Raw genomic sequence first — 18,275 nt, 5'->3', positions numbered from 1 at the left:
CATTTTAAATAGGTAAGACAGAATTCTGTCACCTAGACAATCAGAGCTAGTAGTTTGCCACAGTAGTGTTATGTGCAAAACACACATTGTAAGTTGCAATATAAACAGTATCAGCTCTTGGTGTGGTCAGTCACTGTGATAATGCAGAAAATCAACCTTGGAGTTTTTCCGGGCAGAGGACACCAGAACTGTATGTAGACAATGACAATATTTTCAAACTCTGATAGAAAATTTATGGAAATTGGGAAGGAGATCAAGTGTGAAGTCTTACACAACATGCTTATAAAAAAGGAGGAAGTTGAGCCCTGGAGGAAAGGTAAAACTTGCTGGAAGAAGAAAACGACCAAAACACAATTTCATGGGCAAGAGAATAGTTGACTCTTTTTGTATCAGACAGCACTGCCCTTTCAGGGTAGCTCTCCGCTCCTTGTTTCCATAAAGCACTGCATCTAGGTCTAGCTTTCTGAGGGTGAGGATGACAGTGTTGTTCCCATTTCCTAAGGGCAAGCATAGGGAGTATCCACTTTAGAGGGGGCCAGAATTATTCCCAGTAAACTGCATTTTGAGTGATACTCTCAGAGTCAAAAGGATGGATGCTACCATTTCCCCAGGAGAGAGTAACACTGATCCCTGCTTGAGTGGCTGCAGTATAAGCACCCTGTATGGAAAATTTGAAGGTTAGCACCACGAATACTATTCTTTAATTGCCCAAAGGAATTTTCCCTAGTTGGGTGTGAGCCCTACTTCTCTGTTCCACAAAAGAGCAGGTATTACTGGAGACACTCCAGCCATGTTTACACAGTACTCTACTGCCAGCTCTGGGACCCAAGAGGCAGCAGAGGGGTGAGGATAAATGGCAGTTCACTTTATTTTTATTAGACCTCAGAGTATGAATAAAAGTCCAGGGAATGATTTCAGTGTTTTTTACTGTCTGACTAAGGTAGGACATAAATTGTTCCTACTGGAGTGGGTTGTTTCAATGACACTACATCCTTATAAAGAGCCTCTTCCTCCTACTGCTTTGCTCATTGAACAAATCCATTTGGTAATGGTTTGTTTGAATTAATAATGATTAATAATAATGCACTAATAAGAATTCATTTATTATTCATTATTCACTTATTATTCTCTGTGTGCATGTACATTTTTCACTGTAATTTATTTTTATCAGATTATTATATACCACACAGTGTTGAACAGTGTACTAGGATCAATGGTGGAATACAGTCAATCCCCAACCATTCCCTTCTACACCCCATTTCCCACAAACACTACCTCCTTTAGAACTGGTGTTTCATGTCTTTCTCTTGGCTGGGTAAGAATGCACCTAGCTCATCAATAGACATATAAGGGGGCAAGTTGTGTGCACCCAGCATTTCTCTCCTCCTGTGCCTCTGACTGTATCTTATCAGCTTGTCTGCCTGTGCTGTGCCTTTATGTCCCTGTGGACAAACACTTGCATACACTCTCAGTCCTCCTCTCTTTCTGACGTTTCCCTCTTAATCTTAATAAAATGGGTTTTTTGTACACCATTTGTGTGATGTTTTTGTTTGCAATTTAAAACTCATCTGTTGATTAGTGCCATTAAGGCGATGATCCTTAGAGTCCCTCATCAGGACCTTCATGACACCCTTCCTGATGGGGCACTCTATGTGGAACTTGCATTTATTTAGGCTTTTGATTAATATTTTTGAAATCTTTGTCTTATCCAGTTTGAGCTGCCACAATAAAAATTGCCATAGAGCATTGACCAAAAGAAACAGCATTATTTCTCAGTCTTGAAGGGTAGGAGCCTCAAGATAACAGTCTGGTCAGGGTCATATGATGGATTCTTTCTCGTTTTCAGTAGACTGATCACTGTGCCTTCTCAAAGGGATGGGCAAGGAGAAGGAACAAGCTTTCTCATGCCAGGGCAAGTTCTCCTGTAAGGGCTCCATTCCCATAAACTCCTCACATCCTAAAGACCCTACTAAGTCGTATCATTATGATGTCAGGATCTCAGCATGTGAGTTGAGGGGGCGAAAACCTGTCATCCAAAGTGCCTTAGTTACTTGTCACATCACTAGGATAAAATACTTCAACTAACTTAAGAACAAAAGGATTGTGTGAAGTGATATCCCCAAGGAACAACATCCACTGTGGCAGGGAAGGCATGGGACCAGAGCTGGAGGCCACTGCTCATGTCACACTCATGGTCATAAAGCAGAGAGTTGAAAAGCTTCTGCTCAAACTCACTTTTTCCTTTACATTAAGTCTGAGTCCCCAGCCCATGGAGGAGAGCCACCCATGGTTAGGGTAGGTCTTTGGATGTCAACTAATCTGCTCTACAAACTCTCTGAGGGTCATGGCTAAGGATTTGTTTCTATAGAGATAACAGATCTTCTCAAGTGAACAGTCAAGACTAGCCATCAAACACAGCATCCTTCTTTCCCGGTTCATGTAGACTCTCTGAATCCCTGCTTTATTGCATAAGGGCCTCAGACCCCTGCTTCCCTCCTTCACTGCATCCATGTCTTAGTGTAGCCAGACCTACATTGTAGAGCACTCTATCCCTAAACATGACTGCTCTTTCATTCTTTTCACTGATTCTAAAGTTTTTAAATGAAGAAAATGATTTTCCTGTTTATATTTCTATCAGTTGAGATCCAATGTGAGTAGAAGTCTTCCTTGTTACAAGACACCTCTTCCCCCCCTCCTCTATTTCTAACATGACTAGCTCCAAACATGAGTCTTTAAATTTGAAGTATCTTAGTATTTGCATGTTGGTTATTTTGTCACCCTTGGAGAATTTTCTGAATTACCATTCCATGGTCTGTGGTCTGGCCTATTATCTCCCTGTTTTGTCTCTCCATTTCTCTTACCAAAAGTCTGTTTGTTGTTAGACTTGCTATGTGATATTTTCACTACCACAATAGTTTTTCTAGTGCTCGGTCTCCCTGTAGTTTAGGGTTTACTATTTATTATCAAAGGCCTGCAGTTGAGCGTTCTTCTGAAGCAATGTCAGAAATAAGTGCAAGAATGCAGCAAAGCACTTAACAACACATGGTTCTGACACTATGACCACTCCTTCAATCTAGAAGACATGGCTGAACTGTATGAGAACCCTATGGATTGAAATCCCACATATGCATAATAAAGTTCCTCTCTGGCTCCCTTGTTGTTTTATTTCTGTTGTAGAAGACAAGCATTCCTTTCAACTACTAATTCAGAAGAAGAAAAAAATAGCTAAGAGAGAAAAACTTTTTTTTTGTTGTTTACCAGAACTTCTTTTCTTCCAAGTGGCTGATTATATACTTCTATTCCCTGTTGTACACATTAACTTAATTATCAATGAAATAACAGTTCTCATGTTTTTCTGTGCTTATATGGTAGCTAGCATATTTTTATCTGTGGTTTGCAGTATCCTGCGTTCCCTGACTCATTAGCCTGTATGCTACATGAAAACAACAACTGTTTAAATATTTCCAAAGTGTTTAATGAGAGACATGCAACATTTTAATCAACCTTTAATGACTTTTCCTTCTTGTCTATCCATACCTTGCTCTACAACTTCTTCATCTTCTAGAGCATATCAGGAATTTGATATGTTACCAGAAAAACTGTTGTTGACTTTGTTTGATTTTTGTTTTTAAATTTAAATTAGAAACAAGGTTGCTTCACATGTCAATTCCAGGTCCCTCTCCCTTTCCCTCCCCCCCTCCCATGCCCTCCCACCAACACCTCCAATACCCCCTCATTTCCCCAGGGAGGGTGAGGCCCTCCATGGGGGTGTCTATAGTCTGTCATTTCATCCAGGACAGGGCCTAGACCCTCTCCCAAGGGTCCAGGCTGAGAGTGCATTTCTTATTGTTGGATTGGCACCTGAAGTCCATTTGTATTCCAGGGATAAACACTGATCTACTACTCTAGGCCCAATAGATTGCCTAGGCCTCCTCGATGACACCCACATTTAAGGGGTCTTGATTAGTCCCATGCTGGCTTCCCAGCCATCAGCCAAGAGCTAACCCTTGTCAGATCAACTGTTTCTGGGGGTTAAACCAGCACAGTCTTAACCCCTTTGCTCATCAGTCCTCCCTCTCTGTCACTGCGTTCCTTGAGTTCAGCTCAGTGTTTAGCTGTGGGAGCCTGCCTCTGCTTCCATAAGCTATTGGATGGAGGTTCTGTTCCCCCAGACTCTCTGTCCATGGGATTGTGGGCTGGCACTCCCCAGATCTATGTCTAAAATCCATATATGAGAGAGTACATATCATGTTTGTATTTTTGTGACTGGGTTTGTTGTTGACTTTTTTATTCTGAAAAAAATATCAAATATTATTTGAACTGACCCCGATGATGTGACAGTTGACATTTTCATAATTTTAGGAATGGCATCTTTTTTCCTTGCTGTAGTGAACAGTAATTTGGTGTCTGAATCAAGTAAGCTCGAGTTGGCTTGAGTTTGCCTCTGGCCATGACCTCCTGTGCAAGGGGCATCATTCCCTGAGTCTTTTTTCCATCATCTATAAATGAAAAATGCTTTTTGCTTGAAATTCTCCAGTTCTAAGTCAACTCACATCCCACATCCACTCTTTGAAAGACTAACATAGTCTCTTTGCCTTGACAGATGTCCAGAGTCCACACGGCCAGAAACTGTAAGACCTTGTTTCCTCCCATGTAAGAAAGACTGCCTTGTGACTGCTTTCAGCGAGTGGACACCCTGCCCACATTTGTGTCAGCCAGGTAGGTAGTGGATGCTCTCAGCCTGCTTTCTTTTCTAGCCATTTGATCCATTTCTCACTACTGAATATGTGTGAGATTCTGGGATATGAACGTCTTTATCTGCCTATGTGTTAAAGTAGATAATCAAGTGAGTAAACGGATGTATGTAAAGTCCCACATATGCAGGTCTTTAGACTTGGAAAAGAAAATATATTCAGATATTATATGTCATGATTTGACTAGTATACATTCTAAGAAGACATGTGTCCTACTGATATATATCTGAATGACCTCTTCAGGTAGTCACAACTTATTCGCAGTCAATAATGTCTTACTTTGAACATCATTCCTATGGGATTCCTTCTGAAACATTATTACCACCCCAAAACTGCTGTGTGCACTCAACTTAGTTAAACACACTTAATTAATATATAGGGCTTAATCACTGTATTTAAACCAGTAATGAACATAACTACTTGAAAAAACAAGAGCAACTGTGTCAATAAGCCTTGAACACGTTCAGCCATTGGAAATATAAGATTTATATTTCTTTATATTTTTTCAAGTGGTGATTTATGTGCCTGGGTGTTACCCAGGACACTGAAAAGCCAAGTCTCAGCTGAGCATAGGAGACTCAGTTCTCCAGATTTAGTTCAGTTTCCAGATGAGCTAATTCATAATTGTGAAGTTCTGTCTTAGTCTGAGGTTTGGAGTGAACAGCTTTCTCTTTATTTACAGTAGTTTTACACCCCTATTCCTGGCCTCTGACATTCCACCCCTGCTGCAGTAAGAAAAGGAAAATCTAACAAAAACAAGAGCAGTAAAAGCACAAGCCATGGTGCCCAGAAATGATTATCTCCTCACATTCATGACCATGGTTGGTGGCATTTTACAAGCAGGGTATGACTTACTCTACTACTGCACCAGCTTGATGGAAAAGAAGTATTGAGTTGTACAAAGAAAACTTTTCAGATACTGAGCACAGTCCCCCTAGAAAGTCACAGCCATGTCTGTCTGGGTTCCCTCATTCTTTGACTCATCTACAGAGTCACTTCATCAGGTAAGGCCAGCATTGCCCCAGATCGGATGGGCAAAGGAATCATGTAAGCTCTTGGATACCTCTTCATGTACTCTCAACTGGCTGGCTTCTACTGTCAATGTCTTATGCTACAAAGAGGGCACCCACATATGAAGTTTTGTGTCTGTGCCATTTACCTTCTGAGCATTACCACAGAGTTAATATACCAGCTCTGCTTAAGGGAAGAGTCAGGAATAAGGCTATTGAATAAGAAAAGAGGGTTATATATTTCATCTTTGGGGCCATAGAACTGCTAATCTCTTCCAGGAACTCTCTACCATTTACTTCTGGAATGAAGATCCAAAGTAGATGAGTCAAATAAATGGGGTTTGGCACAACTAGGAAAGATGATAGAAAAGAAAAAGGGCCTCTACTCTGATCCATGTTAAAGACTGTGTTGAATGAGCTGACCTGAAGTTTTAATAGTAGTATAGAATAAATATTGGGAAAATGCAGGTGAATGGTGGGAGAATCCCCTATTTCTCTTAGCTTTTGACTCATTGGGGGATTAGCACAATTCCTTTTTTCAATGGTAATAAAATGTAAAAACTGAGGTTAAAAAGAATACCCCATTGGAAGCCTAAATTTGGTGTGGGGTCATCTAAGTCCCCTGTCACTTAGGAAGACAGATTAGTTTAGTTGATCCAGGGCACCTGGTGAGCAGGGATTGCTTCAGCCACTGTCTGACTCTGTAATCTATGCAGTAAAGCTTTTTTTTTACTTTTAAGAGTCATTTTCTGACCTTAGCTGAGGGTTCGAGGATCAAGCTTGTACTATAAGTGCTCTTGGAGTAACTTTAAATTTTACTCCAATTTCCAGAGATTCAACTAGTTGTTTAATGGTAGGCATTGCAATGATAATATTTTCTAAGCCTCTGTGGTGTCTCTTTGCCTCCAACTCTTCAAATCTAGATAATTTTTTTCAGTTTTGCAGCCAAAGACCTGAAGGGGTAAAGATTAATTTTTTTTCCATTTCTTCCAGCTTCCCATTTATTCTTGTGTTTAGTCCCATGCCTGGAACATGGTATTAAATAAGCTGTGTTAATCAGAGGAAACTAAAAGATGGTGGGGAGTTGCAAAGAAATGGTCATTTTAAGCCTGTTGTTCTCAAATGCTGTTACCTCTGAATCACCTACAAGTTCAGTGAAATACAGATTGCTGTCTTCATGCATAGGAGTTTGGTTCCAGTAGCTGTGGGATAGGTGCCAGATATTTGCAATTGTATGAGGCCAAAAGGGCAATCACTCATCCTGTGTCTCAACAGTTGCTCTGCAAGTCCATGAACACCCCTGCTCTGTCCTCACCTATGACTTCTTTCAGATCAAAAATCTGAGGACTGTGAGCATTTAATGCAGGAGACTACATTATGGATGGGTTGTATTTACAGTTTGGCATCCCAGACTTAGTACCAGCCTCTTCTGTCTCAGTTTCTTCACATGTAAAATGGGTTCAGTAATGGCACATATCATAAGAAAAATAAACTAAGACCACTGCCTCCCACATAGTAGACATTAGACAGGTGGCCAAGACTTTTGGCACCTATGCTATGGGAGGCTAACTCTGTAAAAAGATGCTAACATGTGGATTTTCTGTCCTTGTGACTGCCCTTCAAGGAATGCTTTGAGGAGTGGGTCTTCAGAATATGCATTTCAAACCCTACACTGAAAGTGTAACCATGAGGAGCTTGTGAAATGCAGATTCTAGTTCAATAGACCTGGGCCCTGTCTGTTTCTTTCAAAGCTCCAAACTGTTTCCTATACTTAGGGCGCAGAACTCTCAGTATAGTGGAATTTACTAGAAATTTCTTAATAAGAAAGCATTAGCTTCAAAGTTAAAAGTGAGTTCATAGATTTGGGTCAGACCATTAGGTGAAAACATAAATGGAAATATAGCCTGGTTACAAAAAAAATCTTGTCCTTACTGAAAACTCAGAAGGAGTGCAGACTGGAGTAACTTGTAACTTCAACTCATCAGGACAGATACCTGCATGGCTGCAGGTTGTGTCATCAAAGTTGAGGGACAGTGATGTGTTATATATATTCTTATATTTTTCAAAGTTTTTTTTTGTCATGAAATCACTGGGGAATCTGTATTTAAAAAAGAAAAATAAGAAGAAGTCGGTTCCTGAATTCTATTGTCAGACATTCTGACTTAATACATCTGTGATATGATTGGGAAATCACTAGATTATGTGAATCTCCAGCCTAATCCATCCTAAACCCCCAGAAAAGCCAAGGTGGTTCAGAGGCCTAGTACATTAGCAGTGATTTGTATCTTAGCAATGAGTGAGCTGTGTCAGGTTTTATTTTGTCCTGGTTGGGATTATGAGCTAAAGCCCTTAGACTAAAAGGTATTTTCAAGCCATGAACAATCTCTGGCTAGTAGCCAAACAAATTTCTCTTCTCACTCTTCCTTATCTAAGTCTGCCCTGACAGCATTAATAATCATTCCACATCCTTTCCACGCAAATCTAAGTTCTATCAGGATTCAGCCCTGCTGTGGCCTCTCTAATTTTTAAGTCCCTGTCATAAATTAATCGGATGCTTAAGGAGATTTTCTTGGCACTTCCCTTGATATTTTCTCCATGCCTTCTTCAACCTATAAAGCAAACGCCTGCCCGAAAGGACCTGGGGTTGGTTCAGTAATGATGAGTGCAATATGCTTCTCTCAGCCTTTCTCACTCCTGTGGAATTTCCTCGGTGCACTCTTGACTGAGGATCATCCCGGACCACCATGGCTCAATTTCTAACAGTTAAAAGATCATTTACAACACTGAAACTCCCTGTGGGTATTTCTTCCAGGCGGTGAGAATAAGAAACACTCACAGCTTAATATTTGGCAGTATATGTTTACAAACATTTCAGTCTACTAGAGAAGAAGATTGCTAACTTTTTATTAGAAATAATTATCTTAGTCAGTGCTGCCATTACTATAATACTGCATGGAAATCTTCCTGTCTCAGCTCTGGACTGCTGGATTTATAGATATGAGTCACTATACCTGACATGGTTTTTCTTTAAAGTCAAGGACATTTTTCCTATAAGATTTCTACTAGGCTGCCTTGCATGAGACTTATTTTGTATTTTCAACATTTAATTAGTGTATGAAAATTCAGACAAACACATGTATAACTTAATAAAATGTTAAATATCATGTATTAATAATTAATACAAAATACCCAATGACTGCACAGAGCAGTGATCACACTATGGGGTGTTCTTGCTTTGTCTATATTCTCCAATCTCATCTCCTGTCCTTAATTCACAAATTGAAATATTTCCCAGATGTATAGATGACGTTATGAAAGGAAAAGATATGGACGAGGTAAGGTCATTAGTCTGAAGAATGAAATGAAGCATACACAAAGCATATCTTCTATAACTTCCAAGAAACCTTGGGGTTGAAAATTAATTATTTGCCAGTCTCTTAATTAAAGGCCAAGGGAACACCTCCTGCCTTCATCTCCAGGAGTGAGCTGCATGGCAGAGCCATGGTAACAGGAAGGCCTGCAGCAGGCAGGCTGTGCTGGGAGTCAGCAGGAAACTCCATTTGATGGTACCCATTTCCTTCTGTGTCAGCCCTGGGAGCTTAGACTTGATTTTCCAGATTCAAACAAAAGTTACTTAAAACAAACAAACAAAACAGCCACTTAGGTCAAGTATCATAACAGTTAAGATTATGAATTTCTTCCTGTTTTTTTTTGTTGTTGTTCTTAAATCGAGTTAATCTACCTATTCCATTGCTCTAATTCCCTTATTATTTTCTCCCAATTTCGTGTGTTCATTTTTTTTTGTATTTTTATAACACACTGAGTCCACTTAATGCTACCTTTAAGTGACTAGGTGTAGGGCCTATCTGAGCACCAAGATTGGATTTTCATGAACATCTCCCCACTCCATGACTGGATCTGTGTCTGGTTTGATCTTGTGTAGCGATTGTCACAACTGTTCTGAGTACATATATGCAACTCCTCTTTAGTATCCTTAACACACTATCTCCTTGTAGTGATTCATCCCCTTTGACTCTTAGACTCTTTCTACCTCCTCTTCGGGGATTATCCTTGAGTGTCTGGGAAGGGTTGTGATAGAGATGAGTCATTCGATGCTCAGCACTCCATAGCTTCTTATTTTGCATATATTGCCCAGTTTGTGGATCTTCTGTGTTATCCTCCATTTGCTTCAAAAGGGAGAATCTTTGATAAGGTTTGAGATGTGCTAACATATAGATATAACAACAAGTCCTTAGGAGTAGATTTAATCATGTTTATTTTTGCAGAACAATAGTAGGTTTTCCTCCAAGACATATAATCAAGTTGTTGGCCTAGATAATAGTACAAGGTATGTGACCTATCTATTAGACCAATCAGAAAGTGGTTGGTTACTCCCATTACGTTCCTGTCACTATTTTACCAGTGGGCATTTCCTACCATGTGGGTTGTTATTGTCGCTTGCAGGGTTCACAGTTGGGTAGGATTGATGATTGTTTTCTTCTTTGCTACCAAGCATTGTGCCTTCCAGCACTATGAAAGCTAGCCATTGGGTATGAAACTTCCAGACTTGTACCGTGTTGATTCTTCATGTTTTATGACTTAGTAGGTAATGTATTCAGCAATAGGATTTTAGCATCAAGTTCTGGAGGGCAACAAAGAACAGTGTTAATAGCCACTCCATCTTCATACCAACTCTATCCCATTGGCCTTCTCTTGAAATGTCCCCTCCTGGCCTTCTACAAGTTTCCTGACCACCATAGTTCCTCTGATTAATACAAAGATTCAAAGCTACTATCATAGATTCTTGGGTTACACTTCCTACTTTTAAACATTGAGTTGAAATTACAAGCTACTTGAAACATATTGCATTTTAATTACCTCCTTAGGATAAAATAAATTAGTGCTTATTTCATAAAAGTGTTATAAAGATGCTGAGACATATAGAATTATGCCTGGATATATATTATAGCCTTTATCATTTTTACTAGGTGATGATGATGGTGACAATGACAATACAACTTCCTGAAAGCCAGGGAATTTTGTTTCCAGAATACTCAGCAGTATAACATGCTGAGGTTATACATTTGTTTCTGTGCCTCTCCTTTTCATGGATCGACCAATGAACACCAGAGAACAAGAATGTTCGATTCTCCAGTGATTGGTACATGATGGATATTATGATTTGCATAATAACTGTCCCTCCCCCAAATCCTCGTGTTTTAGAAGATTGCTCTTTCCATAGATATGGCTGGATAAGGCTATTTTGGGAAGTTGTGGAAGGTGTAGGAGCAGGCTTCACTGGAGGAAGTAGTTCACTGAGTGTGTTCTCATTTGGGGTATTGCTTGAACAACTTCATTCCTCCCAACCTTCGCTGCTATGGTGCTAAGCCCCATCATGTCCTAAAACAACAAAGTTCAGATCATAGGCAGGAATGTCTGAATCTTGTGATTGAAAATAAACCCTTTCTTCTTCCCAGTTGTGTCAGGTGTTTGCCACAGTGATGAAAACCCTAACAGAGTGGCCCTCAGTAACTTAAAGATGCATGTATTCATGAATTCCAGGTCTTTCCCCCAATCCTTCCTAGTTCTTAAAATTTTTCTTCCACAGATTATTTGGAGTACTCAGGACGGTTAGAACTGATAATCTTGAGTGTCCATGGTTAAAATGTTCCAGACTGGACTTCAACATTCCTCTCACTCAGTGCATAAGGGCACGAGCTCCTCTTTGCTTTTCCATTTCCGGCCCATCATCTTCCTTCCCCTTCCCTCTTCTATACAGATTCATGCAAATCTTTGTCCATTTGAGCAGAGGATAATAAAAGGCTAATTTGTTTCCAAATAATGATGGCTCTGATGTACTTGGGTAGTCAAGATCTTGATCCCTGAACACTGGCCTCAAGATAAAGTTGAAAGCAATCCTTTCCTTTCTCAATAGAGAAACAAAAGGTGCAGTTAAACTCACAGCAGTTAATTCTGAATAATGTTTTCTCTTCCAGAGTGGTTTTCTCTAAGAAACCAATTGATATGTGTAGCTCACATATGTCTCTCAACTCAACTCTGATATACAGAGACCCTTTGTCTCTGCAGCTGCCCCTGGGTGTGAGTTTCTCTCTTTAGTATGTAATTTAAAGCCCACAGATCACTGTGTGGTCCCAGTGCTCAATAAATATTCCTGATAGTTTAGTAGGAAGAATGACAAACACTTGGGCTTCTGGAGATTCCAGTTATCAATCACCCTTCTGCCAAACCATGGAGTTCTACGTGGAAATTCACAAAGTCATCCTCTCCCAACACATACTGGGTACCTGTTAGTGAATGAAATTGTCTTGATTAAAATTTGCTTACACTGTTTTCTTGCCATGAGCTTTTTATCTGATATATAGGTAGGTGTGTGCGTGTGTGTGTGTTCATTTATATGTATGTGTTTATGTATATTTGTGTGTATATGTTTGTGTGTATATGTATGCATATTAATATTCTCATTCTTTCAGATTCCCTTGACCCTTTTTGTCTGAACAAACAGGAACATAGCTTAGAATAGGAACTGATCATGGCTCAGAACTCTCAATTCTGAAGAGTTGCTGTCCACCCAGGAAGCACTTCACAAGAAAGTCCCTTTTCTTAGTCTAGATTCCCTTCCTGTTGTCTCTTTTCTCACTTTTCCTCCTAAAGTAGATACTCATATATAATTATGGACTTTGGGAGTCCAGAATCATCAAACAAATTCTTCTTTCTTCTTTCCTTTCTCCAATAGTCCCAGAATTTAAATATAAATTTCCTAACAGGAGAGGGACATGGACTCAGGAAGATGAGAAAATTACACTGTGTTAAGAGTGCTCTAGGTCATGTAGAACAGGCATCTTTGACTCCAACATCCATTTTCATCTCATAGCTCACCTTGTTTGAGTATTCCTAAGTGAAGAATTTAAGTTCTGATACATGTGAAGTGGATGTCACACCTTATAGATTACACATGCCTTGTGTGTGGGGGGGGTATGGGGGGTGGGTGGGTATGGGTGTGTGTAGGCGACTTCTCAGAACCCATCTATCTTGTGTTTCTGGGACAAGATCTCTCTCACATGGAGCTCTAAGTAGGTTAGGCTGGCTGGTCAGAGGGCTCCTGTGAGTCTCCGGCTTCCACCTCCCAGGCACTGGGCTTACAAGTACACACCAACACACCTGGCTTTTTTTTTTAACAAATATTCTACAGGTCAGATTAGGTCCCATGGGAACCCTACACATTGTATTTATATGCTGTTTGGTAGGTGTCAGGGTGCTTAGTCACAAAGGAAAATCTTTTACCACTCTATCTGAAGAAACATTCTGCTGAGGGGAGCCCTTGTGGACACAGAGTTCCCAGAGGGGTAAATACCAACTCAGGAGCCCCAGTGATTTGCCCAGTGTCCCTCAGTTTAGAATGGCAAACTACATATACTTAACTCTTAGGGAATATGCAGCTTTACTTCATTTCACTGTTTATCAAATTTGCAAAAGCTATAATTCATTGATATGAAAGAGCTTATGTAATTCTTTTGATTTTCTTTAAAACTGTGTTTTTTATAGATTCATGGGGGTACAATGTGACATCTTGATAAATGTCTATATGGTAGAATGTTTCAATACACTAGTTAATATATCAATCACCTTACCTGTCTATGATTAATAATATTTATTTCAAAATGCTATGAAAGTAGTTTCAAATGGTTTAATTAACCTATTTAATTCTTTTCTCGACCTTATGTAGGAGCACTATTATTATTTCATTTTCTGTGTGAGTAAACAGAAGCTGAAACATAGAGCCGCAATTGGCAAGGCTAAGATGTGGCAAAAGCATTTGGATCCCTAAGATTCTAAGTGTTTATACAGCTGTAAACATCTGGGTTGCAGACATAGGCTTCAGGGCTGTAGATTATGTATGAAGTGCTGGGATAAATAAACCCCAGTCTCTGAATGATGGAGAGCATGTTTTCCTTAGGGACAGTCACAGAAGCCTTGAGTGGGGGAAGGGTACTCTTCATAAGTCAAGAGTAATGTAACAGAAAACACCAAGAAAACCTGCTCCCTCTCTGCTTAGAATGGCTGTCTCCCCAACATCACTTCTTGCCCAAATAATACCAGGTTGTGACCTCTTCTGCACAGAGCTGGCCCTGATCCTTCTGCTAGAAACAGTCATCCTCTTTCTCCTAACTCCCATCAGTCACCTCTCTGAATGACTTCCTGGTTTGGAGCTCCCTAGAAAGGTGCTTTGTTACCCTCTGAAGAATGTGAACTCTATTCTAAAGCCTTGCTCCTTCCTATTCCCACTACCCAGAATATGCAATCAAAATGGAATAGTCTAGAGTTCAGCAACCCATGATCAATACAGACAGATGCCATATAGCAAATAGTTAAGCAGGAAGGAGAAATGGGTTGGGCTAGAATGCACAGGGAATAAATAGGAAGAGGAAAGAGAAGAGGAAGGAGAAAAAAGATAAGGAGAGAACGCCAACCACTTAGCCACACAGTCAGACAAGGAGTAATAAAGAAATAAAGGAAGAAAGAAAAAAAGAAAGAATGGCATATAGAATAGAGAAAGATAAAAGCACAGACGGAAAAGATAAATAGGATAATTTAAGTTCAGAAAAGCTGGCTAGAAATAATCCAAGTTAAGGCTGGGCAGTCATAAATAAGAATAAGTCTCCACGTATTTATTTGGGGGCTATATGCCAGACCCCCAAAGAATAAAAAAACTACACTTATCTCATAAAAATTTGCAAGAAAATTTTGTGTGATGCTAGCCATAAAATATACAGACTTAGACAATTAGATTCTTTGTTTTCCTAAGAACACAGCCAAAAAAGAAACACTTTCCATGTTGTCTATGTATTATTTACTCACTCATTATTTCCCATGTCCATCATTATTTTTATTACTAGTTGTAATGAAAGTATAGGGCTATCCCATGCAAGCAAAGTTTAGTTAGCTACTAATTCTTCCAGGTCATTTCCCAATGAAGATCACCTTTTAAGAGAAGTCACTACCTGAGGTCCAGGTGGCTGTTCTCAGTAAGAAGGTACAGATAGCTGTTCTCATTAATATGGCCTAAGGAAGATTTAGCAGGGGGCTTCTTGTTTGATAAAATCTAACTCTCAAAGAATAAGAAGGAAAGCTATAGTCAATGGCATTTCTTGTAGTCACGACCAACCCCAAGGTAAAACAGAAAATGATAGAATCTGGCTGGCCCTTAAAGGAATCCCAGCTCAGAACAACACTGGCTGTTTGTTTAACACCCTAGGAAAATTTGATTATGACATTAGGACTGCATCCTCAATATCTGACTTTTTAAACAAATGTCCCCAGTGATTCTAGAATACACCGGAGTTCAGAAATCACTGTGTTGGAGAAATACTTAATTCAACCAGGGACCTACACATTTTTTGAGACAGGGATTCTCTGTGTATTCCTGGCTGTCCTGGAACTTACTATGTAGACCAGACTGGCCTTGAACTCACAGAGATGCTCCTGCCTCTGTCTCCTGAGTGGGGGCTGAGATTAAAGGTGTACATAATGAACACACAGTGTAATTCTTACAATCAAGTCTATTCAGTTTGTGAGAATCAAATGCCTTGAAGCTTCATTAGAAAACAAAAACAAAAGAGAATGGGGGAGAGGCTGATTTGAAGTCATAGCAGAACACCTGACATTTTTAAAAGTTCGAAAACAAAATACATCTGGGTGTTTTAGAACCAGAAATACTAGCAGAAACTGAGTCTCACCAAGGGGTCAGTGTGTTAGCTCTGGCCTTCAGCTCTCTACATGCTCATAATTTGGAATGAACATTCAGTCTTTCCTCTATAAAGCTCAGAATTCAATTTCAGCAGAGACACCTTGGGATAGTCTTTCAAGTTGCCAAGAGAAAGAAATCTGTCATCCAGTTCCTGCTGTCAGGCAAGACTTCAGTTCTCAGCAGTATCTAGGAGTAGCTCTTCCAATAAAGTCTGCCTTTGGAGAGGATGGGAACAGTGGTTCCTGGAAGCAGGAGGTATAGGGTGCAGGCTCGGTTCTCCAAGCTTCTGAAGCTTAGCTTTGGAGGGAACCCCTTCTCCCAGTTATCCACCTCTCCTGTATGATAACCTACAGGCAGAAGGTAGTGGGCCTTGAGTACAAAAGCCAGCTATTATATTTTCATTGCACAGCCTCAAGCAAGGAAGAGAGCTGTTGTAAATTAGATAGAAATACAGAGAGCATAAATGAAGCCCCAGAGAGTATGGAGACCACAGAATTCTTCATATAGAATAGAAACTGGGAAGAGTAAAAAGCACTCGGCATGAGCATAGCATGGGCCAGATAGATGTTGTACTTCAAACAAATCAAACACACATTCTGTGTGTACTTGAATTCCTACCCAAATGCCTCAGCTATGATTCCTGTCCATTCCTGTCATAAGCAATGTTGTTTTACAAATATAAACCAGCATACCAAGAAAAAGCAAAGCAAACAAAATCAATAAATGTGGATTTGGTGGATGGAATTTCAGCTCAACCTAGAGCCCACATCCCACCTTCTTGTTTTGTAGTTAAACATTGCTTTAAAGTCCTATTAATTTTCTTCACTGAACAACCATTCAACATTACCATATATAAACCTAGCAGCATACATGGATATTCAGAAGGGTTTATTATTAACATAGGTCTCATATATATGACTTTTTTCAGGTGAATTTTCTTTTTCTTTTCAAAATGCTTTTACTGTGGGTTGGTTTCATTTTCATACCTGCATAATTCTCTGTGGATGATACAATGTGATCCTTATTTATATATAGAAATAGTTGCTTTTCAGAAACCAAGAAACCCATGTTAATTAGGATTATATTTTTAGGCTTTCAATGTACTTCCAATGAACAAATAGAATAAATTAGTTTTGAGCTCACTGGAATACTACATTTATTAAATATTTTGCAATTGAAAAGAATAAATTAATTATTTTCTACTTCCTTGGCTTTAGTCCCATTTTAATATGATTCTAAATTAGAGTGTAGCTTCCAGAGACTTTGACTTACTGAGTCAGCTAATACAGCAGGGAGTTTATAAGCTGTTTTCATTGATATTACGCTAAGAAAGCCCAGAGTTAGAAGTAGAGTTAATGTTATGACCTTGATACGTCAATTCCAAATTTCATATTTTATAAGACAATCAAGATAATAAACCAATGGAATTAAATTCATACTAAAATGTAAGTTAATGGCTAATATTTTAAGACCAACAACTTGAAAAAATTCCCTAATGAAAAAAAGTCAGCACTAAATATTCCTGCCAATATCTTCATGTTGCTTCAAACAGAAGTTGCTACCTAAAGAGAGGTTTGTTGGAATATCCAAATGGCAGGCTTTCAGTGATAAGAAATAAGTATACCCAAAGTAAGCCAGGAGTGATAGGAGAATTGTCATTTAACCTTTCCAAGCTAAATTTAATTTGCTAATATCTAAACTCTGTTATGACTTTTCTTTGAGACCTGATGAATAATAAGCCTACAAGTGACAACTACACACACGGCTACAAGTTCTGTTGGGAGTGTGTTTAATGCTAACTTCCAATGAATGCCTAGTCATCTCATATGATGTCTCCTGGTGAATTGCACTGGCATTTGACTGTATTCATTCTGGCAGCTAACTATACACTGTCTGGAACACTCATCTGATTTGTTCATATATAGTAGAAAACACTCGAACTCCTTAAACCCTAGCAGATTTTCGGGACCCTCCTAGTGTTGCTACTGCTTAATTGTTTAGTTAAACTCTGTGAGTCACTGAGTTTATTTATAACATACATGTGACACATGGTATTTGTGAGACAACGTACCTAGAAGAAGCTTCTTATTCCATGTGAAGAGACTAGGTTGTTCGTGACTGTTTGAAATAATTTCCTCCATGTCCTCTATAATCAGTTTCTTCTTCTTAAGTGTAGAATTCATGAATATTCAAGCTCAAAGCATAAGAATTATGAGATTTTAAAATAAGATACTTACAAGTTTGCATGCACCTGTGGGCCTTTAAGAGAGAAGAATAGCTTTGTAATAAAAAAAACAAGACTATTTAGTTATTACATATTGAATTACATATTCACAGATTAGGAAATAGGTCAATATGGTCATGATTCATGTTGGACTATGAAGAGTCCTGCCTTTTCTAAGCTTCTCTTTCTTTCTATTTCAATCCCAAATAACTGATAATTAGTCAAAGCACAGGATGGAAAGCAGCTGACGCACAATTTTGCACCTATGGTCATAGTGCACCCTCGTCAGCTGGAGTCTTTCCTGGAATGAGCACTTCTTTGAGCAGGTCAGAAGATGTGCATCTTCTGAGAAGTTGGATCACCCAGAAAGGGAGAGCAAGAAATCAGCTGTGAGGCTTGTTCTCTTTCCCAGACTCATAGTACTAATGCTGCACAGACTTCCCAAAGGAGAGCTGGAAAAATGTAGGAACTGGCAAGGCTAAGCTTGTGATTTTCCCTCTGTGTGGAAGAGATAACTTTTA

The 18,275-nt window shown here is 39.3% G+C and overlaps 1 protein-coding gene across 2 annotated transcripts in view; it reads left to right on the top strand.

The window, feature by feature from the left end:
- The window catches only part of Thsd7b (thrombospondin type 1 domain containing 7B), an 866,887-nt gene that overhangs the window by 478,535 nt on the left and 370,077 nt on the right, over positions 1 to 18,275 (top strand). For both annotated transcript variants that reach the window (XM_040738481.1, XM_040738480.1), the window contains exon 10: positions 4,604 to 4,719. In XM_040738481.1, the coding sequence (XP_040594415.1) occupies positions 4,604 to 4,719 (116 nt within the window). The remainder of the gene's footprint in view (positions 1 to 4,603; positions 4,720 to 18,275) is intronic.

Source organism: Mesocricetus auratus, unplaced genomic scaffold, assembly GCF_017639785.1.
Source record: "Mesocricetus auratus isolate SY011 unplaced genomic scaffold, BCM_Maur_2.0 Super-Scaffold_100676, whole genome shotgun sequence".
NCBI classification, from domain to species: domain Eukaryota; kingdom Metazoa; phylum Chordata; class Mammalia; order Rodentia; family Cricetidae; genus Mesocricetus; species Mesocricetus auratus.
Note: the sequence above shows the minus strand (reverse complement) of the source record. Positions and strands in the feature narration are given on the sequence as shown.